Below are 20,279 nucleotides of genomic sequence, written 5' to 3' on the forward strand. Positions count from 1 at the left end.
CAAAAAGCACAAATTAGCACAAACGCCCGAGATTGCATAACCTGTGATGTAACACAGTTTTTGTCGTCGTTTGGACATCACTTAACATCAAAACCCATCTCACGCTCATCTCTCTTTCACACTTATAATAATACTCTTACTAATCTCATTTTCATATTTCCTCCTCTCATACTAATTTTACACTTATCTCATACTAATTCTTATCCCATACTTATTCTCATGTCATGCTGAACTCATTGTCATGTCATACTAATACTCATTTTATACTAATTTCATTTTCATACTCATATTCACACTAATCTCCCTACTTTCTCCTCTCATACTCATCTCATGCTCATACTCATACTCAAACTCATCCCCATCCCTTATTCATTCTCATACTCATATTCATACTCATTCTGATAATCCCACTCATACTCATCCTTATACTCACACTCAAACGTATGTCATACTCATGTTTGTGTTGTTGTGTGGAATGTTAAAAAGTTATACAAAGTTGTTGTTTTTTTAAATAAAGACTTGTATTCACTTGAAGACCAAAGCAACTGGTTAAGGAGGGAGTTATTCAGATAAAAAAAAAAAAAAAAAATCATTTCAACTCTTCTTCAACAGAAGCAAACCAAAATCCTCGCTCAACTACAAATAACCCTGAAGTGTGTTTGCAAAAAAAGGGTCACAGATTAACTGTGTGCGTGTGCGTGTGCGTGTGCGTGCGTGTGCGTGTGTGTGTGTGTTTGTGTGTGTTTGAGATGAGCTCTGCTGTGATGTAATCCACATGAAACAGAAGCACAGCATGCAGATGCTGCGAGCCATAAAAAGAAAGATTAAAAGAGAGAGGGAGAGGGAGAGGGTGGGTGAGACACGGAGGTGAATGCTGGTGCAGAGGTCCAGGGCGAAGCGCAGCCTCTTTAGAGCACACCTGAGTTGGCAAGCAGCCGCACACTGTCTATTATTTGGTATCAGATTGGTATTATTGAGATTAGTGGATGTCACAGGGCACAGTAAAATGTGAACATTGAGCCAGAAATCAATGCCTGGCTGGGTCTGTGTCTGGCAAGCTGGACGTTTTCTGGGAAAGACCTTAGAGAGAGAGGGTGCGATAGTGAGAGATGGATGGATATCTAGATTAATAACGCTACGTGTGGACAGACAGAGAGCTTCTCCATGCCGGCCATCGTTCACAACGTGGCACCCTGTCAAGCATCACTCACAAACACACATGCACTTACATAGACACACTTCACATGCAAAAGGTCTTTGAGTGATAGCCGTTGCTTATCTCAGAGCCCTTTTTCCTTTACACATGTTTCATTAATTTTTCATGTTCCCACTTTTCCTTTCTTATTTGTCATTTGCTTCAGTTTGCTTTAATGGAAGAAGGAGGCAAGACAAAGCTGGGCAGGGAGTTAGAGTGTACCTAGAGTGTGTGTGTGTGAGTAAACTTGATCACATCTCTGTTCGTCCCTGAATATAAAATTCAGCTTTTTACGTCCTACAAAATATCATGTGTAGCTGATGTTTACTCAACGGTCATGCAAGTAGGACACACCAGGAAGGTTGTATATCAGCCTCTAAATTGTTTATGACCTTGTGATACTGTACCCCTGAATCCGATGCTGACATCAATAATTTAAGTGTGTTACATTTTATTCAACAAAACACCACAACGCTGCCATTCATTCCACTCAAGTGCAGCTCAAGTGCACATTGTGACAAAAAGGACGAGAAGTGTCCTTTTTTGCTTCCGTATTTCTGAGAGAGGAACTCGGTGGAGATTTGACACAAACAGTGTCGAGGTGTGGACGCTGGCTGGAGCCCCTCTGTGTGAAGAGTGTCAGACCCTGATTCATGGTGAAGACAGTTTAGTACAGGGAGTAGGATACTTGGTTAGGTAAGCTGGGACAATGCTGCCCCCTGCTGTTTGGATCATAAGTGACCAGAGATGCTGGCTGGGTCTTTACTTTGAGGAGAGACGCTCTTGTAATGGAACTTAACTTGAAGCCATTATAAATCTCATCTGCCTCACATAGAATCTTCTGTTGTCTGCTCTGTGCATATATGTGTGTGTTTACCCACCATCGGTCCCCTGGCATCCTTTATCACAAATTGAATACTGTTCTATTCAATAAGCAAAATACGAATGATCAAATAATAGGAAGGGAAATTGCATTCAGCCTTTTGTCGTATCTGATATATTGTTGTTTGGGATCACTTTAGACGGATACAACCGCCTCGTATAATTTTTAAATGCAGAAGAAAGGTTTTGGGTGACCTCATAGTCAGCGAGGCATCCATCTTAACCTGTTTTCCCAATGAAGTATTCTTTTCAGCCCCCTGTCCGTGGCTCCATCTCAAAATGCCAGTCATGATTAATAGAAAGGATTGCCATCTACTGTGTGTCACCAGCATTCTGCGTGATGGACAGGGGCACTCGAGACAAACATGCAGCACTGGTACAACTGGCCTTTTTCCCATTTAATAGAGGCTGGCATTTTTATTGTTCTGAGTGCAGGGCAAAATTGCATAGATATGAAAAAATGGTTTCTCTCTGCAGCTTGTTAAAAAAGCAATTATGGAAGCTGCACAATAGCCATTGTAGAGCATGTTCTCTTATTGGTGTCATGGCTTTCATTTACTCAATTTGTCCCAAATGTCATTGGTTTGTGTGTGTGTGTGTGTGCATAAGAATGTGTAAGAGCGAGAGCGGGGTTGAGGAGGGTGGGGGTAATTGATATGATGCAGGGATTACAGATGTCTCATTGTCACTGCTAAAATCTGTGTTTTTGCGTGTGCATCACACATTTTCTGTGGTGTTGTCAAGTGGGTACATCGTTGTGGCTGCAAATGCTCACATGACTCTAAATGTAAGTTTTAGTAACAGGTATAATGTCTGTTTGTAGAGTATGGTTATTCTTCATGGGTATCTGTAGACACCAATATACCAAAGTACATGGTTTCTACTTAATTATGTATTATTATGTATAATAATAATATCCACGTTTTCTCTTAAAAAGACAAAATATGAAATTTCAGTATCATATTTAACATTAGAATCGTGATACTTCTCAGATAAACTACATTTCTATACTTCAATCACAAGTCAGTCTTATAGTATGCCATGATGTTACAATTTCTATTTCTCCAATTCTTTGATTTATGCTACATTAAACTTGCTAGCTCTCCAAACTACAATGATGGACATCTTACACACTATGATGCTACCTTTAAATTGAATGCATGTTAGATTTCTTAGCATTTAGCTCAAAGCATCTCTATGCCTATAACAGAGCTTCAATAGTACCACTATAGCTAATCTATATCCAATACTAAATATAAAACCCATAAATATATTATAATGATTACAGCATGTACTATACATGGTATATTGTAACATTGCAGCAATAATGAGTTTATGAGCCTCAAACAACTGAAGCTTACATGTTAATGACTAACAAATTAACAGTGACATTTTAAACTAGGTTTAATCCAGATGTTATTAGGATTTGTCCGGATGTCATGATAGAAACCTGTTATCGTGTCTGAGTTTTCAGATGAATGAAATAACCCTCTGTAAAAACACATTTGAAAGGGAAGCTACAGTAAAACCGGTTCTTGAAATCACTGTCTTCAGAACGTGTTTCCAGCTCTCACAAGACAAATATTTTACCTATGAGCCGTTGTGATCATTAGTATGACTGGTAGCTTTGTTCCTCAGAATGAATGACTGGCATTATTCCCATGCATGCTTGCATTTGGCTGATGATTCCTTTTCTTCCCTTTTCAGGTATTGTGGAACCAGGTGATGAAGAAGAGGGGGACAATGGTAATGTAGCTCCACGGACCATTAACACATGTTCTGAGCCTCTCAGCTCTACCAGTGCTTCTTGATATCATTCGTCTCCAAAAATTGAATTTTCTATTTGCTCTGGTTCAGTCTTTCCATCCTGTGTGCCACTACTCCAACAAAAAAAAGTTTTCTTATCACAGAAGCTTGGAACAAAGAAATCCCTCAATTATGTATGGCTTTAGAAGTGACATTCTTTTCCCCTTCTTTTCTGCCACTTAATTTATGCATGTCTTTGTGGTTCCATTGCGCTCACACTGCAGTACAAAGACAAAGCTACACACAGAGATGGAATGAAAAGGCTGTTTGAGGTGATATCAGAAGCCAAGTCATTTCAACTCCAGGGTCTAGCACTAAACTCCAATGTTTTCCTCTCGTTTGAGTTCCTCCTCTTGTTTTCTAGCTGCTGCAGGAAAAGAAGACGTAGAGATGGCGAGTCAAAATCCAGGTACAGTGCGATGCCATAATACTCTAAACATACAGTATCTCACTGAGAGGGACGGGGGGTGCGGATTGATCTGACTCTCATCTCTAGAGGAGAAAGAAATAGTCCCAGCTGACATGTAGCTCACTGCTCTGGTTTTCACATCAGCTCAGAGTTTGATTTAATGATGTAAACTCCAATGTTTTTCCTCTGTTTTTCTAGATGATGAAGGAAAGGAGGACGTAGAGATGGCGAGTCAGAATCCAGGTACAATACGCTCTGCGGAGTGGATGCCACAATACTCTACACATAACTCACTGAGAGGGACGGGGGTGCACGTTAATCTGACTCTCATCTCTAGAGGAGAAAGAAAAAGTCAGAGCTGAGTGACATGCAGCTCACTGATCTGGTTTTCACTTCAGCTTATTGATGTACCCGGATCAGTCTCGTTAGCAGCAGAGGAGTAACTCACATACAAAGCTCTAAATGCATCTGTATAACAGATACGAAGACTATGGTGTGTTTTGTTTTGCGAGATTGTGTGTGTTCGGGTGTGTGTTGTGTAAAGGGGCAACCATTACCTTTGAGCTATAACAATTTCTCTCTCTGTGAATATCCTCCATACTGCTGGTGTATAAGATTCAGCATTTGCATACTGGCAGTGAGCAGCGCCTCGCCTCTCTTCTGTTTTTGTTTTATTCAAATCCCATCCCATTGAAAAATATTTGACAGATAGAGCGTCTCTGAACATGAATTTTATAGATATATTCTGGGCGAGAGTTATAGCAAATGCAGCCCTTGGTTGCTATCCAAGACCTGAGAAACATAATTGCTTTCTCATGAGACACAAACAGCGTTGTAGGACCTAGGAGGAGCAAAGATATACTGTTTAAAAACAACAACTGAAGGCTAATTCAGCCAAGCACGCCACAGAGACCACAGATGTAGAATATTTAATTATGTGGTCTTGGTTATTTTGTCAAATCTAACCTTTGTGCACAGTCGTTTTGTATACTGCTCCTTCACATTCTGCTTTGTACTTTCCCTAATCACTAATACTACACTATATTATAATATATTATACTTTACTATTGTAAGTGTAATAATTGTTGTTGTTGTTAACATGTATATGAGATATCTCTCAGCAATAATCACGAATTACATGTCAAGGTTTTACTTTTTCATATTTCCCTATGTGTGTGCCTACAGACGAAGATTTAGGAAACGAGGAGGAAAATCAAGAGAAGACCGCAGAGAAAATTGAAACCCAAGAGAAGGAGGTTGTGGACATTCACAGCAACAAAGCTGAAGACAAAGGCATCGAGAAAGAAAAAGGAGACAAAGGTATTCACATGAGGAACAAGTGTTTTCAGGTTTCATCAAAAACTTTGAAATACACAGTCACAGATATTAAAGCCCAAAAGATTCAGTTTGTGATTCCCTTGTATTTTCTCACAGAATGTGCATGTGGGCGCAGAGGGAGACAGATAGAAGTCAGTGTGATGCAGGAAACCATCATGGTTGACTTAATGACAGCATAGGAGTATAAAAATGTGGTTTACCAGAGTTCCTAAATTACACGGTTGGGAGATGGAACACTATAAATGCACAATAAGGGTGTTATATTCAGTTCAGGTTTGGACGTGAAATGCAGAACTCAGACCAGAGTGCGCCAGGTGGTGGTTTAAGGGTGGTTTTAATGCAAACTTGTGCAGGAGGGAATGAAAGGGCAGGAGTTGGCTCGTCTGGAACACAGAGCGCCTGGTCTGATTAAGAGGGACATGCATGGAGAGCTGGAGAGTCAAAGCTGGAATATCGGGCAGACTGGAGCTGTGTCTCAATTCAGGGGCTGCATCCTTTCCGAGGACGTGGTCTACCCAGACAGGGAAGGCCGCCTCCTTCATGGGCCGCGCAGACTGTGAAGACCAAAGAGAAATGAGACGGTCAGATCTACAGAGGCGTGATCAGCTTCACCAGCTCGTCCCGCCCTTATTGCTGTTTCCTAATGACAGATTCTAACTTGGACACACCGAGAAAGGTTTTAATGCCCCTTTGCCTTTTTAACAGGTGTAAAGCTTGATACTCAAGCACTAGACGTTTGTTTCAATGAATCCTGGGATAGGTTGGGCAAGTCTTACAGATGAAAGTACAAATTCGGAGGCGGCTTCGATAGGGTTAGCATGAAGCAAATCGATTACAAAGGAGCACACAGATGGAACCAGGAAGTGAGCTGTATTGTTTGCACCACTGTGGTAGATGAAACGATGTGGAGAAGATTGGAGGGAAGAGTTGGGGCTTATATCCTGCAATTGATTGTAGGGCTGATAAGGTGACCACTAGCAGTTGTTCAGGTGGATTGGTAAGGGAAGCGGATAGACACGCCCCAGCACACACACACAAATACACATAAGGGATGGAACAGACCCCAGTTGGGTAAGGGAGAATGAAATGAAAAATGAAAACACATGGAGAAAGGGGGAGGGCACAGCCTATTCCAGACAAAGGGTTTCCGCAGTTGAGTGTTATTTATTTTTTCCTGTCAGTGTCCGAGTCTTTGCAAATTTATTTCTTAGCGCAGAATAGGCTGAACCAAGAGAGGAAGATTGGGTGCAGTTGTACAGATTGGAATTGTGTTCTATCGCCAGAGTCTCGCTGTCCACACACACACACACACAAACACACTAAGGCACTGATGTCATGTTAAGTTGCAACGAGAATAACAGCTTTGCTTCCTTTGTTTTCTTGCAGAGGAAGAGCAACCTGCTGCAAAGATGGAAGATGGCGACACAGCCAAGTCCACTGTGGATATGGAAGGCAAGTTCTGATTTGATTTGATTTGACCTGATTGAGAGTCTGACTGACTGGCTTTGTATCACTGTGATTGTCTTGTCTTGTTTGGTGTATTTGTATCCTTGTGTATTGAATTACTGTGGTCAGAGTTGTTTTTGTGTTCTGACGTTTGTCAAATTGTTTTTTCCCTGGAATCAGCTTCAGTGCGTACAGGGAGTCCTTGTGCATGTGGGCGAACACATCCTGGAATCCATAACAGAGGTGGCATATGTTCCCCATAGGATTAAGAGGGGAAGCTTTTTGTTGTGTCCAGTTCTCCTTACCTGTCATGCTTGTACCTTTTAACCCAAATAGGCTATAGTGTACCTATGTAGCTATTTCTCTCATATACAAATCTGTTACTGGTATATAGTCTGTATTTGTATAGAGTCTTGATGACCACTCACAGCGGTCCACGGTACAGTTATGCCCTTCACCCATTTACACACACATTCATACAGTGCATATGTCCAGCACTTTTGCTATCACACATCACTCACTTGCTGTCGCCACAGCTGTCAAGGGGATCGAACCACCGACCCTCAGGTTAGTGGATGACCCGCTCTTCCTGCTGAGCCAAAGTCGCCTAATGTGGGGTTACTCCTAAGTGCACCTATATTTCACAAGAACTTAATATAGTGGGTGGATTGGATTATCATCAATTTTTTGTAAAGAATATGAAATTGACACAATTTGACACAATTGACACAATTTTTTTGCCTGTGAAGTCACTCTCCAGCTGAACTTGACAAGGAAAGCGGACATTTTGTTACAATCCATCCTCTGCCCTTGCTGAGTTGTTGTGTTTTCATTGAATAACCTGACATTATTCATCCCCTCTCCTCTGTGCGTCACCTGGTGGTTGGTTAAGGTTATTCTCTGGAGAGGTCAGGTGTTAAATTTGAAAAACTCAGCCTCTCCCGAGGCAGAAAAACACAAAGGTCTGAGTCTCTCTTTTACTTCAGTTTCGTGTCCTCTTTGCCTGGCATTCAATTAATTTAGGGTGAGAGTGAGAGTTCCAGATAGATCAATCTAAGATAGATCCCCTCCATCCTCCGGTGAAAAGCCACTGGAAAATCCCTTCCATCACCAGAAAGCTCCACAACAGTCTGTTGATTGTGTCTCGCCTGTGCCCGTCAGTGCCTGTCACTGTCTTGAGTTCACCAGGGGCTCTGTGCTATGTGGTGCCACTGTCAACCAGTAAACTGGTGTCATTCCAGATCGCTGGCAGATTGCATTTTGTTTAGAGGAGCAGGGCCTGGGACAGAGCATGCATCCAGACTGTCTTGGATATTGAACCTCATGCACGCCAACACAGCCCGGCTTAGACGTGCATAACCAGTCATTCGCAGGACAAGACCAAATGATTCCAGAGCCAATACCCTTTTATTAAAAATAATAACTGTAATCAGGCTGCCTGCCCATGTGCCATAGAGGTTAAATCTGCTCCACTGAAAGGAGTAATAAAATGGCTCATAATGATGAGAAGAATCAAACAATCCGAGGACACAAACACACACAGTCAGAGTGTTGGTGTGTGTTTGTTTTACTAGTTCTTGACGTTGTCGCAGCATAATTTTAAAGCGAGAGATGGTGAAATTTTTTAGCATTCATTCTGATTTTCTACTCTTCATAGCCTCTGATGTTGTTTTATGGATACAGAAAAGACGCTGAATCTGATTCCCCCCCAAAATATATAATAATAAAACGTTTTCTTAAAATCTTTCAAATTTAGTTTAAATTATTTTTGAAATGGTGAATTACATTTTCCTCTTTGTCAAGGCAACTTACCTCCAACATAGTCACTTTAGAAAGGAGCTAATTGTAGTCAATCACCAGCTAACACAGGTCCAACTGAGAGATGAGGCTGATACTGTGATCTTGTATCGTACAGTAAACCCTGTTAGATTCCTAAGTTGTTATTTGATTAATTGATCAGCCGTGTATTCAGTCCCCTCTGAACAGTATTTACAGAACTGTCATAAACATCAAACCACCTGTGGTTGCTGATGCATTTGATTTCTAAATTACCGGCTCGATCCCCCTCTGGTCCTCTGAGCACTGTCATAGCGCGAGGCTCCACTGATTAACCTCATAATCAACGAGCCCCACTGTACGTATTAGCCACCGCACACCGCTGGAGGTGTCTCTGCAGTGTTTTAACGCTTCATCCTTCGCATTTGCACGTTGACATCCGTGTGCTCCCAGTTGTCGGCGAAGTCTGTCGACACCCTGCTGTTCTCACATACCTCCATGTTGCACGTAAGGAAGTGTGTTTCACAGCCGAGCATCTTAATCCCACTTATTCCCACTTGGAATAACACAAAGCTAAAGAAAGCGGCGTTCTGTTGTATTCATTTTCCCTATCATCATTATAAATTGTAACAGTAATAATTTATACAGTCAACACACATTCCCCTTATATTGTGTGTATAGTATATACATTACCCAGCTTTACCATCTGTTGTTTACAGTGCAGGTATGCTCATATAAATATGCTTATGTTTAAGCTTTTACTCCTCTTGTTCTTTGTTTTACAACTGACTCTAATTTAATGTAAGATAAAAAGCAATCAAGAGCTACATGAACAGTTGTATAATATTGTGGGGATTTTATTTGGCTCTCCGGGGTATCAGTGTGGAGAAGAGATATGTGTGGAGGTATAGGCAGAGGAAAGATTTTGTATTTTAAATCAGGCTGCGCCTCCACCATACAAATATATATCAATGTATTAGATATCTCCCTGCACAGGCAATGAGATTCCCACTCTGATATGGGAAGTTATAAAGGCTCCTCGAATTGAAATAGGAATCCAAGCAGCCTTCATTTATGAATATTCATAACATGCTTTAAAATGGAAATGAAGGCGACAGTTTATTGTTAATGCATTTGAAATATCAGTCCACCAGCCTTGTTCTGGTAACTTGTGAGAAAGGGCCCGCGCTTCAGCAAGCTCGCGGAACACCCATAAATTAAAATGAGACTGTCTTTGCCTAAAGCTAGGAATAAATAAATCTGAGTTGTGAACAGAAATTGTTTTTCCTTCATGCAGCGTGATTCTCCTACAGGAGTCGATAGCTATTGTCTTGGTTCCAAAGGTAAGATTTAACGGCTGCACACGTTCAATGCCATTGAGCAAACAGCAGCTCTTCCTGCGTTCCAATCAAACTGGGAGCAAGTTTGGGCTGTTTGTCATGTCGTGCAGTGCACCCACACAAACCTGAGTCAGGTTTCTGATGTGCACGAGTGTTCCGTGATAGAACAGGGTGTTCTGTGATAGATCTTATTCCACTGCCTCTCGGTTTAGTATGTTTCTATTATCCAGGCAGCCTTCTTTTATAACGTGTCCTAAACACAGTCCTGCTTCTCTAATTCTGCTCCTGTGAGCCTGAATATAAAGTACGAAGCACCTTCAATTTAGTACATCTGACATAATAAAGCATATGATAAAGCTGACCTCTGCTAGAGGCTGACTGTGGGAGGAAAGCAGCTCCTTGACTATAGGGAAAGGGCGCTACAGAGATACTTTAGAGGGTTGGCCTCTACCTGAGTGTGGCTGGGTGCAGACCGACAGACAAGTAGGACTGCAATAGCATACTAAGCCAGGCAGGAGGGACCCTCCAGGGGAGAGGGAGAGCGAGCGGATGGAGAGACAGACAGACAGACCCAGCAGGCCATCACAACAATCTCAGTCTCAACACAGCAGAGCGACAAGCCACCATTACATCAGCCCAGAGGCTACCGGAGCCAACGTCCTCACTGCTCAGGTTTCCCCTGTTTCCTTTCCTCTCTTTAGACCTGTGGTGAAAACAACATCACAGCAACTCAAGTAAACTCCACTTCACCCTCATTATCCATGAGTTTTCACTTGTTTAAGGGATTGTCTTAAATTTCACGACTTTTTATCCCCAAATGTTTTATTTACCGTGTTGGAAAAAGTATTGTTGGCTCCAACTGCTTTATTTAGCACTGTGACTCTGCCACAGCCGCTCACAGCTCAGCGTATGTGAGGCCCTAAGCAGAAAGCCAAACTGCATCCACAAGTGCCATATGGTGCAGAAAAAAAGCCACATGAACATCATGTATCGGCTTCTCCCTTTTTAAAATCCATCACCATTAAAATAAATATATTAAAATGAAGGCACGACGAATCCCTCTCTAACAACTGTCATCAGAGTTGTTTTTATTCTCTTGTTTGCAAGTGTTATTTAGTGGATTTTATAGATTTCTATGTATTTTAATGTCCCAGTGGTACAGCTGGTGTACACCAGACAAGCAGCGATACAAATGGCTCCTGTGAGATTCAGCAGAATTGCCATTGGCAATGTGAAGGTCCACACAAAACCAGTGCTTTGTGAAAGCATCAAGCACAGAGTGAAATCACGTATTATCCATTGCAAATCAAAGGATTTTTGTATTCCTCTTTTAAGCAGCTGAATAATTTATCCCAGAATTCATTGGTATATTCTTCTCAGAATTGTTGTTGAAGTTCGCTTTGCATTTATATTCTTTCATTTGTGATAGTGAGGATTTGAAGCTTTGTTTAATTGGCTGTTTTGTGCCCTTTTGTGTCTTGGTTTTTGTGAACTATGGAATACTGGCGATGTAAATCTCAGTCCGGAGAGCAATGCGCTCTTTCCTGTGGCTGTGAGTTGTCAGAACACAATTAACTTTTGGAATAACATTGTACACTGTAGCATTGAGTGGCTCCTCGGGGAGAAAGCTGCCACTGGCTGAAGCCATTTTGCCATGCTTGTGTTTTATAGCTTCAGACTATAGTCCAGGAACAGCAGCTCCACTAATCACAGCCCTGCTGAGCTATTGTGGGTGAATGCCATGAAGAGACATCCTGCAGTAATTTGTATTACAAGGTTCCGTTAGTGGAATTTAGTGACATCTGGAGGTGAAGTTGCATATTGCAGCTTAATACCCCTCACCTCAACCTCTAGTTTCAAATATGAAAGAGAACCTGTGGTAGCCTTCAGTTGTCATTAAAACTCAAACAGTGTTTAGTATGTCCAGTTTGGACTACTAAAAAACATGGTGGCGTCTGTAGAGAGCATCTGCTCCCGATGTCAATATAAATTATTTAAATATAAAGGTTCCATTCTAGGCTGATGAAAACAAGCCTAGTTGATTACACACCAGTGAAAACATCACTACGATTATTTTGTGTACTGTTTTTGCCAATAGATCCCTTTCACTTAAATCGTACACACTGGACCTTTAATGCAGCTTTTATCATGGAATATCTTCTGGCTTTGCTTCTCATTCTTATTCTGAGCTTGACTCATTGTTTTGACTTGCTTAGTTAATTTGAGGTCACTGGATAACAAGTCCAGTCTGTTTCCAGTCCTTTTTAATATGAAAAAGTTTCACTTTTTTTAAATAATATTATTTTTTCAGTCCGATGATCTCTTGACTGAATCTGATTCTTTGCCAACGTTCCTCAGCACGAGGGCAACCTCCGTCATTTGGTGATGTCTTCCTTCTAATGAGAAACCCAGGCTCATTTAGCTGGAGATGGAGAATCGACAGACAGTGTGCACAATGTCCATTATGTTGGTCACCTCTGGCCCAGCAGCCGGCTTCAAAGAGGGGGCCTCATCTAACAGGCTATAAGGGGACACATTTTTCTGTCCTTCTTTGAAGTTCCTCTTTTGATCAGCTCTTTCATGCCGTCCCCACCCCTCTGTTTGCTTCACAAAAACACCAAATGAATGAGGGTTCATCAGCCAGCGGAGTTGCGTAGAACAACCGTGTGTTTGAAAAGTCTCTAACATATTGTAGAGATCGTGAGCCTGTCGCCTTATTGGACAGCATGTTGCAAAGGCTCATGGGACTGTTAAGAGTTCTGTTGATCTGAAGTTGTTTTGTGTTAATGTTCTGACTTGGTTCATGTGCTGTATTTTAATGTTTATGTGGTTTGTTGGGATAGTTTTAAGTTAGTTGAGATTATTGAGAAATGCAACCACCACAACTGGGAGGTGTGATGGGGTCCAGTCACTGTTCATGTGGAAAATGATTGTGCATAAGTTTATTAAACTTGCTTGCTTGCAAGTGAGATATGTTTGAGATACAAGTCAAGTGTTAAGAGAAAAAGTCTCTTCTCCAAGTCTTTTATTCCCACACAAGCTCGCTAAAATATGTTAGGCTCCATGATGCGCACACATCCACACACTCACACACATTCTTTAAAAACCCACAGATACAAGGCACTGTTGTAGTGATGAGTGATCACTGCATGGCTTGTCTGTCTCCTGGAGGCAGCGAGGACGACTTGATGGTAGCGGCACTTCACTCAGAAACAGAAGACGAGATACTGACAACAACAGTCTTTGAGAAGATGACATGGCAACTGGGACTTCACGACTTTAACCCTTCTGACTGCAAATGTATTCTGCACTTAACTCCCTGGTATTGTTCAGTCCCTTCTCTTATCTCTGCAGATTCACTCGGAACCCACAGAGGGTACTGTGGGTGCTATAATAAAAATAAAGCAGAAATGGATCGGCCACTTGAGTTTCTGTTTGCGTTTGTTAGTTTGCACGATTAAATACTCAACCCATTTCCATGAAGTGTTGTGGAGGAGTGGATGATGGCCCAGGGAAGAGCTCATTCAATTTTAGGATGGAATCAGGAATATTTTTTTATTTTGTTAAACATTGCGAGATGGGATGTTTTTCAATAATTTCCTGGATTTCTTGAGAATAATTCTGGATTTTTTATCAAAATCCATGGGCCTGGATTAAAAAAATGGCATGTTCTAGGGGCTTATAATGATCAGTGTGTGCAATTTGGTGCAGATCCTAATGAAAATCAGGATCTTTTGAAATGAAATGTGTTTTCATAAGGATACTGTTTGTCCGTTTCTTATGTTTTGGGATTGGCCGTTCGCACATACTTATGTTTGCCTGTAGGAAACCTCCCTTTCTACAAGATATCTCTGAAACACCTTGAGGGAATGTTTTTTACAACTCAAGGATGAACGGATTTGGTTTTCTTAGCCAAAGGTCATGTTTTTTGCCTTTACTCAATAATTTATGCATTATCATATTCATAATTGAAGAAGTCCTTTCACTACCTGTTTCACGTTAGTTGAGTGAATCATGGAAGTAAATTTCAACTCAACTGGTTGGCCGTACAAACAGGAGACTCTAATTCCAGTTTTAAATGACAATTGCCTCATAGTTCCAGCTTGATGTTTTGTTGACTGGTTCAATTAACTGTTCTTGGTGGCGCAGTAGTAAGCACTGTCGCAAGTTTGAATCTTGTGTTTTCATGTTCTCCCCTTTTCTGCGGCTTCTTCCCGCCGTCCCAAGACATGCAGACTGGGGTCAGGTTAACTGAAGACTCATATTGATCGTAGGTGAAGGTTAAAGTAAACATTTGTTGTTCTCTGTGTGTTGTGCTATTTTCCCAGCTCCTTCTGTGACCTCCAAAATATAAGCGGTATAGATAATGGATGGTTGGATGATTAGTTAAACTGTACGTCTAACAATATGAATTAATCCAGACTATTGTGTCAGGATTTGTCTATGCTGTGATTAGAAAGTAATACAACAGAACAAGTCATCAGAGAAAACACTGCATTGGACAACACAGCATAAAATCAGCAATCAGTCATGATCGGAGTATCTGATACAACAGCTTATTCCGTGCAGTTACAGTATGTCTCCATTAGTCCTAAAGCTGTGCTGCTGACACACACACACAAAGCTGCTACTGAATTCCACCAATCAACCTGCTCCATAGCTGACCTTTAAATTATAGACCGCTCCTCGGCCCGGGCTCCTGGTTTTCACTGCAGTCTAGACGAGCTCTTTTGATTGTATTGACTGGTCTGATCCACGACCTCCTGCGGAAAACCTTAAGCTGCCTAAAAGAGGCATCACTTCAACTGTTGATCAGTCCGCTGGCCCGAGCCGTGTCCTCGGGGGCTCGCAAACATCCAGGCCTCTGCTTCCACGTCTCCCTCGGCGGTGGCCTTTCCCATTTTAGGGTTTTCCAAATCGCTTTGTGTCAGACCCACCAGTCCCCTGCATGTCCATCGTTCCGTGTGCCTGGGCCTTGATATAGTAAATCACAATAGGTAATGAGGAAGCAAGGTACTGAGGGAGCGTCTAAAGATTATGTAAAGTAATTCAGCGAGTGACGAGAGAGAGGAGCAGGCCATCACTGACAGCTGCTTTAGCAGGTATGTAGGTCACACAGGGGGAGGCCTCTTTTGCATTTTCTCCCTTCCATGTCTATTTTTATGTTGGCTCCTTCTCTCACTTCTTATCTCAATCAGTTATTCATTTACTTCTTTCATCTCCATGTATCTCGGTGTTCGTGCTCTTTTCTTCTGACAGACCACTGCGACTGTCCCACGCTACCTAGACAAAGTAGGCTAATGAAAAAAGATGAAAAAGAGAGATAGCGACTGAGAGACGTCGTCAGTGGTTTAGACGCATTTTACTTGTTTTTCCTAGACCCTGTGTCTTTTCAAAGGTTTGCAAGTGGTCATTTTCCTTTAACATGTTGTCAGCTGTGCCCTCTCTTTTCTCTTGCCATCTCTTCCTGCCTTCTTATCATCTTCACTTTCTGTGAGCTGTCGCTTAACCCCAAAGCAGATGGTGTCCTGTTGTCTTTTCAGTCAGTCGGAGTACTTTGTGTTTTTTTTTCCGTCTCGTCAAGCGTGGCCCAGGCCTGTGTAATGAGCTTGGGCCTTTTCAGACTGTTTAGAAGACCCTGACCCAACTCTGAGCCGCCCCTCCACATCCGACGCTGCAAGGTTACCCGGACCCCGCAGGGGAGCACAATGCTACTTAGTGTCCACAACCCCTCAGCCCTTTTTTTTAGGAAGAAGAAAGGCGGAATATTAATGAAGACTCTTGGCTTTTAAGGGGGATAGCACTAGAAAGGGGCGGTCATAGTGTTTACTGAGCAGGCTTGTTTTCGTCTCCCTAACCCGCGGGTCACAGCTCAGTGCTCGGTAATTGGCTCAGATTGTCAGACAGTGTTCCATCTCATTGCAAAGAAAACTCCGGCTATCAAAGACTGAACCCCCTTTCTTTTTTCTTTTTTCTCCTTTTTCCCCCCCATGTTTTTTAGAGTGGCAGCTCATGCAGTTTAACTATTTCCACAAGCCTGCTCTACAAAGCCAACATTAACATATGAAAATGGACTGTTTTCCACATTTACCAGCTCATTAGTTATTTTGGTCGGGCACTTGTTGAGGTCTACACGCTCTTGTTTTGCCTGAGCAGGGAGATGTCTGTAATTATCTTTGCAGTAGGCATATCAGGCTCAAAGCTATTAGTCCATGCAAAGTTCAATGAGGGGCTGTTTGATACTTGTTTAATATACATGGCCCAACGCGGACCAGGCTCAAGTCCCTCACAGGCCACCCAGTAAGTACTCTGCTGAAATTAATTCTGCTCCCATCTTCTGAAAGGAAATGGAGCTTGTCAGTGTTCTCATACTGACCTTGACATTTTCCTAACTTTTTGTTTTCCCAAGATGAAATGCTATTGAGCGAGTACTGGCTTTGTCTGCTTCATCGAAACCTTTCCTAGAAACTAACAGACCTCGGTCAGATCTTTGATCAACTCTAGCAAAACAAAAAAAACAGATGCAGTCAGTGAATGTTTTTTAGTTGTGATTGATCTCATCTGGGCCTACTTACTAGTATTAGTGGGTCTGTGGACCTGTTGGGAATTCAAACAGGGTTTTCAGTGTTTTCAGCAGCTGGACAGAAACTCTGATAGGTCACGTCCATTGTTTGAAGGGAACATCTGGAAACCTGTGTGAGCGGAGTGGGATCAAAGCTCCAGGACCTGGTCACACACAGCGGAGCAGCTCGCCATGCTACGGTTTGGGGATCAAATGAACTGTAGAAATTCTCCCAGGGAAGTTGAAACTGTAGGGCCAGATACTTCCCCACCTCCACGCGTCCATCGATTTTTATTCTTCCACTTGCTGAAGAGAAAGAGGAGTTGAATAAAAGACAGTGAGATGTCCTGTGGCTGAGGGACAAAAGGAACCTCCTGTTCTGCTTAAGGCTCCTGTCTGGAACATTAAGCAGCTCCGGTTCCCATGCTGCCATGTGGATGACCCACAGGGACCAGCTCCCCCTTGGGCTGACTGAGATAAAATGACGTTAAAACAATAAAAGGAACATTAAAAGTGGTGCAGAAGCAGAACTGCTGCCCATTGTCACAAACACTGTTCAATAGTCATGGCTAAAGAAATGGGGGGGGCGGGGGTGCTACAACAAATGTCTTTTAAACTATTTGATGTTTCAAATCTGAAATTGTCATTGCAACACCTTTTATATTAAGGCTGAATATTGTGCTGCAGTACACTACTGCTGACCAACAAAACGCTAACTACCCCGTGTCTAATAAATGAATGGAGGGTCGGGGGGGATGTAATTTTCTGCTTGTCTGCATACAGGGTTGACTTATGCCGAACTCTCTTCCTCTCTCTCTTCTCTCTTATGTGTGCAAATGTGAGCGCTCATCTCTCATCCTCCCCAGTGATAGGTTATCTCTCTGCAATGCTTTCAATGCAGACGAGATGGGAAAAGATAAAGAATGAGAAGGTTTGACAAATGTTTGAAATGTTTTTGATCTCCTGGGTGGCCTCTCTTCATTTGTAAATTAATTTGATGCGAAACCTTCACTAAAAGTTGACCAAACAGATTAAAACCCTCAAATGCAAATTTGATATAAATGTCCGTCCGAAACTCTGACATCCAGTCACCTTTGCTGATGTTCGTTGAGAAATGCTAAGAAGTTAGAGTTTCATACATAAACAGCACCTTTGTGGATGTTTTAGTGTAAACCAGTTTATTCCCTCTTTCTCTATAACCCAAGTTGTACACAAATTCTTTTACCATGCCTAATAGTAAATTACATACCAAAATACAGGGTGGTAGACACTGTTAAGGACCCCTCAGGGTCTTGGGTCCCGGCTCTAAGAACCACTGGTGTAAGCTGTCTAGTTTCCTGCTGAGGGAGTCAGTTCCTGCCACTGTTTTTCTCCTCTTTTCCTTATCAGCTCTCTGTGGACTCTTTCTCTCCTTCACCAGAACCTTGAGAGAGAAGCCTGTTTTTCTCTCTGCCCCGTCTTGTTTATGTGTTTGCCACGGCACACTCACATCCTCCCCTAAATGATAGCCCCTCTGCTGTCAGCACACAGGAGTCAAATTAGTGAGCGAGACAGACAAATGTTGCTGCACCCTCCGAGCTTCAGACCGGCCAGGGAGGCCGGGGCAGCGATCAATTGAAATTCTGAGCTTTTGGCTTTGTTTTGATCAGTGCGATGTAGTGGAGGAAGAGGATGCTACTCCAGGACGGGGTTGTTATTACCTGAGAGAGAGGAAGAAAGGAGCAACTGGAAGGAGTCCAGTGCTTCAGTGAGCTCCTGCTGCTATGCTAGCTCGGATAAAAAGGCAGACATGATAAAGGCTCAGTTTCGACATGAGTCGTAACATCAGGCACATTTCACGAGTCCTGCCATCAGCCTCAATATCCATAATGTAATTATGTGGAAAAGTGTTAATGCATGGCATATCATTTCATGGCTATGAATAATTTATTGTATCACTATTGAAAACATACGCCCGCCTCTTGCTCATGTGTGGTGCAATCTGTGTTTATGTGTTTCCTGACAATTTATTCCATTACAGTCTGCAACTGAATAAGGTGGTAAATCGGTTTCTTGTAATTAATTTATAATAAAGCATGAGTCATTAAAGGATAATGTAAGATTATTACAACTTAGTAATATTCTCATGGTTTTCACCATTTCAATTGGTTATGGTAACAGGCTGATAAAGGTATGAGAAGGTATAAATCTTATTATTGAGGGGGCTTTCACACCTACCCTTGTTTGGTGTGGACCCTCAGCCCGGACCAAAATAACAGGTGTGAAAGGTTCCGCAGACCAAAGTCTGGACCAATGGAACAAAATTCGATCTGACCAAATAAGGTGGACTTGGTCTGGATCAAACTGAACCGTAGTTTGGTTCATTTGCAGTGTGAAAACATTAGTGACGTTAATTTGGCACAATTGAACTAGTGACAAATTATGCGCCTGCAGTTGGTGATACTGATGGTAAAAACCATAATGATGAGAATGAAGCAAAATTAACCGGTTCACTCATTTTAAATGGAATGATTACAAACCACCAAATTGACAAGATGCAGACACCAGATTCACGCCTGTCTACACATCGATCAATGTCAAGTACACAGTAGACACAGCTGTAAGTCACACAAAATTCTTAGATGTATTTCCTATATTGCAAAGTGAAATCTAAACTAACCAGATCATATGTAAACACTGTAGAAAAGACCTGAATCTTGGTCTAAACTTACAGCTGTGAAAACTCCTTTAAACTGATAAGGTTTTCAGGTGAATCCAAAAGTCAGCAAAGTTGTTGAGAATTATTCATCACACAAAGAAAATACAAAACTGAACCAAGTTATGTTTCTTCACTAGATCTCAGCAGTGAGCTGACTGATTATCACTGTTGACTATTATTGATAGAAATCAACTATCAAATCAAATACGAGTTTTGAATGTTCCTTTAAATAGTTTTGCATGAATAAATAATGTATTTTAAACCCCTGGACAGTTCCACGCCTCAGATACAAAGTGAAAAATAACAAGAAATGAGGGTGAGATTGCTGTTGCTTCATCCTTCCTGCAGTTCGTGGGTCCCAGCGGTGTCTCAGGAAGTGGAAATCTCCTTCCGAAATGTTGCAACAAATTCAATCAGTTTCATGTTGAAGCAGCAGTGAAATATCCAGTGTGTTCTCCATTGGTGGCTGCAGCCTACAGGCCAGTGAAGGAGTCAAAATGTAACGTCCAATCAGGGGCGTCGTTAGGCCTGTTTTAGGGGGGCTGAAGCCCCCCTAAAATATGCTTCAGCCCCCCAAAATAATTATTGTGATTTTTTTTTTTTTTAATTAAACTATTGTTTAAAAAAGTTAAGAAACATTGTTTGTCTATGCTCTGCTGTGTTCATATGAATAGTAGCAAACTAAATGAATCACACTGATTTGTTTCACTCCAACACTGTGTTAATTGATCAATGAATCCTGTGTGTATATTCAGAAAGACAGAGGTAGATGTTACTATACTAGTTATTTTTATTCAAAAAGTTTAACATATTTACAACACATCATT

At 41.8% G+C, this 20,279-nt stretch overlaps 1 protein-coding gene across 5 annotated transcripts in view; it reads left to right on the top strand.

The window, feature by feature from the left end:
- macrod2 (mono-ADP ribosylhydrolase 2) overlaps positions 1 to 20,279 on the top strand; it is a 419,150-nt gene that overhangs the window by 388,954 nt on the left and 9,917 nt on the right. For all 5 annotated transcript variants that reach the window (XM_053435651.1, XM_053435649.1, XM_053435646.1 and 2 more), the window contains 5 exons: positions 3,785 to 3,823; positions 4,248 to 4,292; positions 4,491 to 4,535; positions 5,478 to 5,612; positions 7,017 to 7,082. In XM_053435651.1, the coding sequence (XP_053291626.1) occupies positions 3,785 to 3,823; positions 4,248 to 4,292; positions 4,491 to 4,535; positions 5,478 to 5,612; positions 7,017 to 7,082 (330 nt within the window). The remainder of the gene's footprint in view (positions 1 to 3,784; positions 3,824 to 4,247; positions 4,293 to 4,490; positions 4,536 to 5,477; positions 5,613 to 7,016; positions 7,083 to 20,279) is intronic.

The sequence above is a fragment of the Pleuronectes platessa genome, chromosome 12, assembly GCF_947347685.1.
Source record: "Pleuronectes platessa chromosome 12, fPlePla1.1, whole genome shotgun sequence".
In the NCBI taxonomy this organism is placed as follows: domain Eukaryota; kingdom Metazoa; phylum Chordata; class Actinopteri; order Pleuronectiformes; family Pleuronectidae; genus Pleuronectes; species Pleuronectes platessa.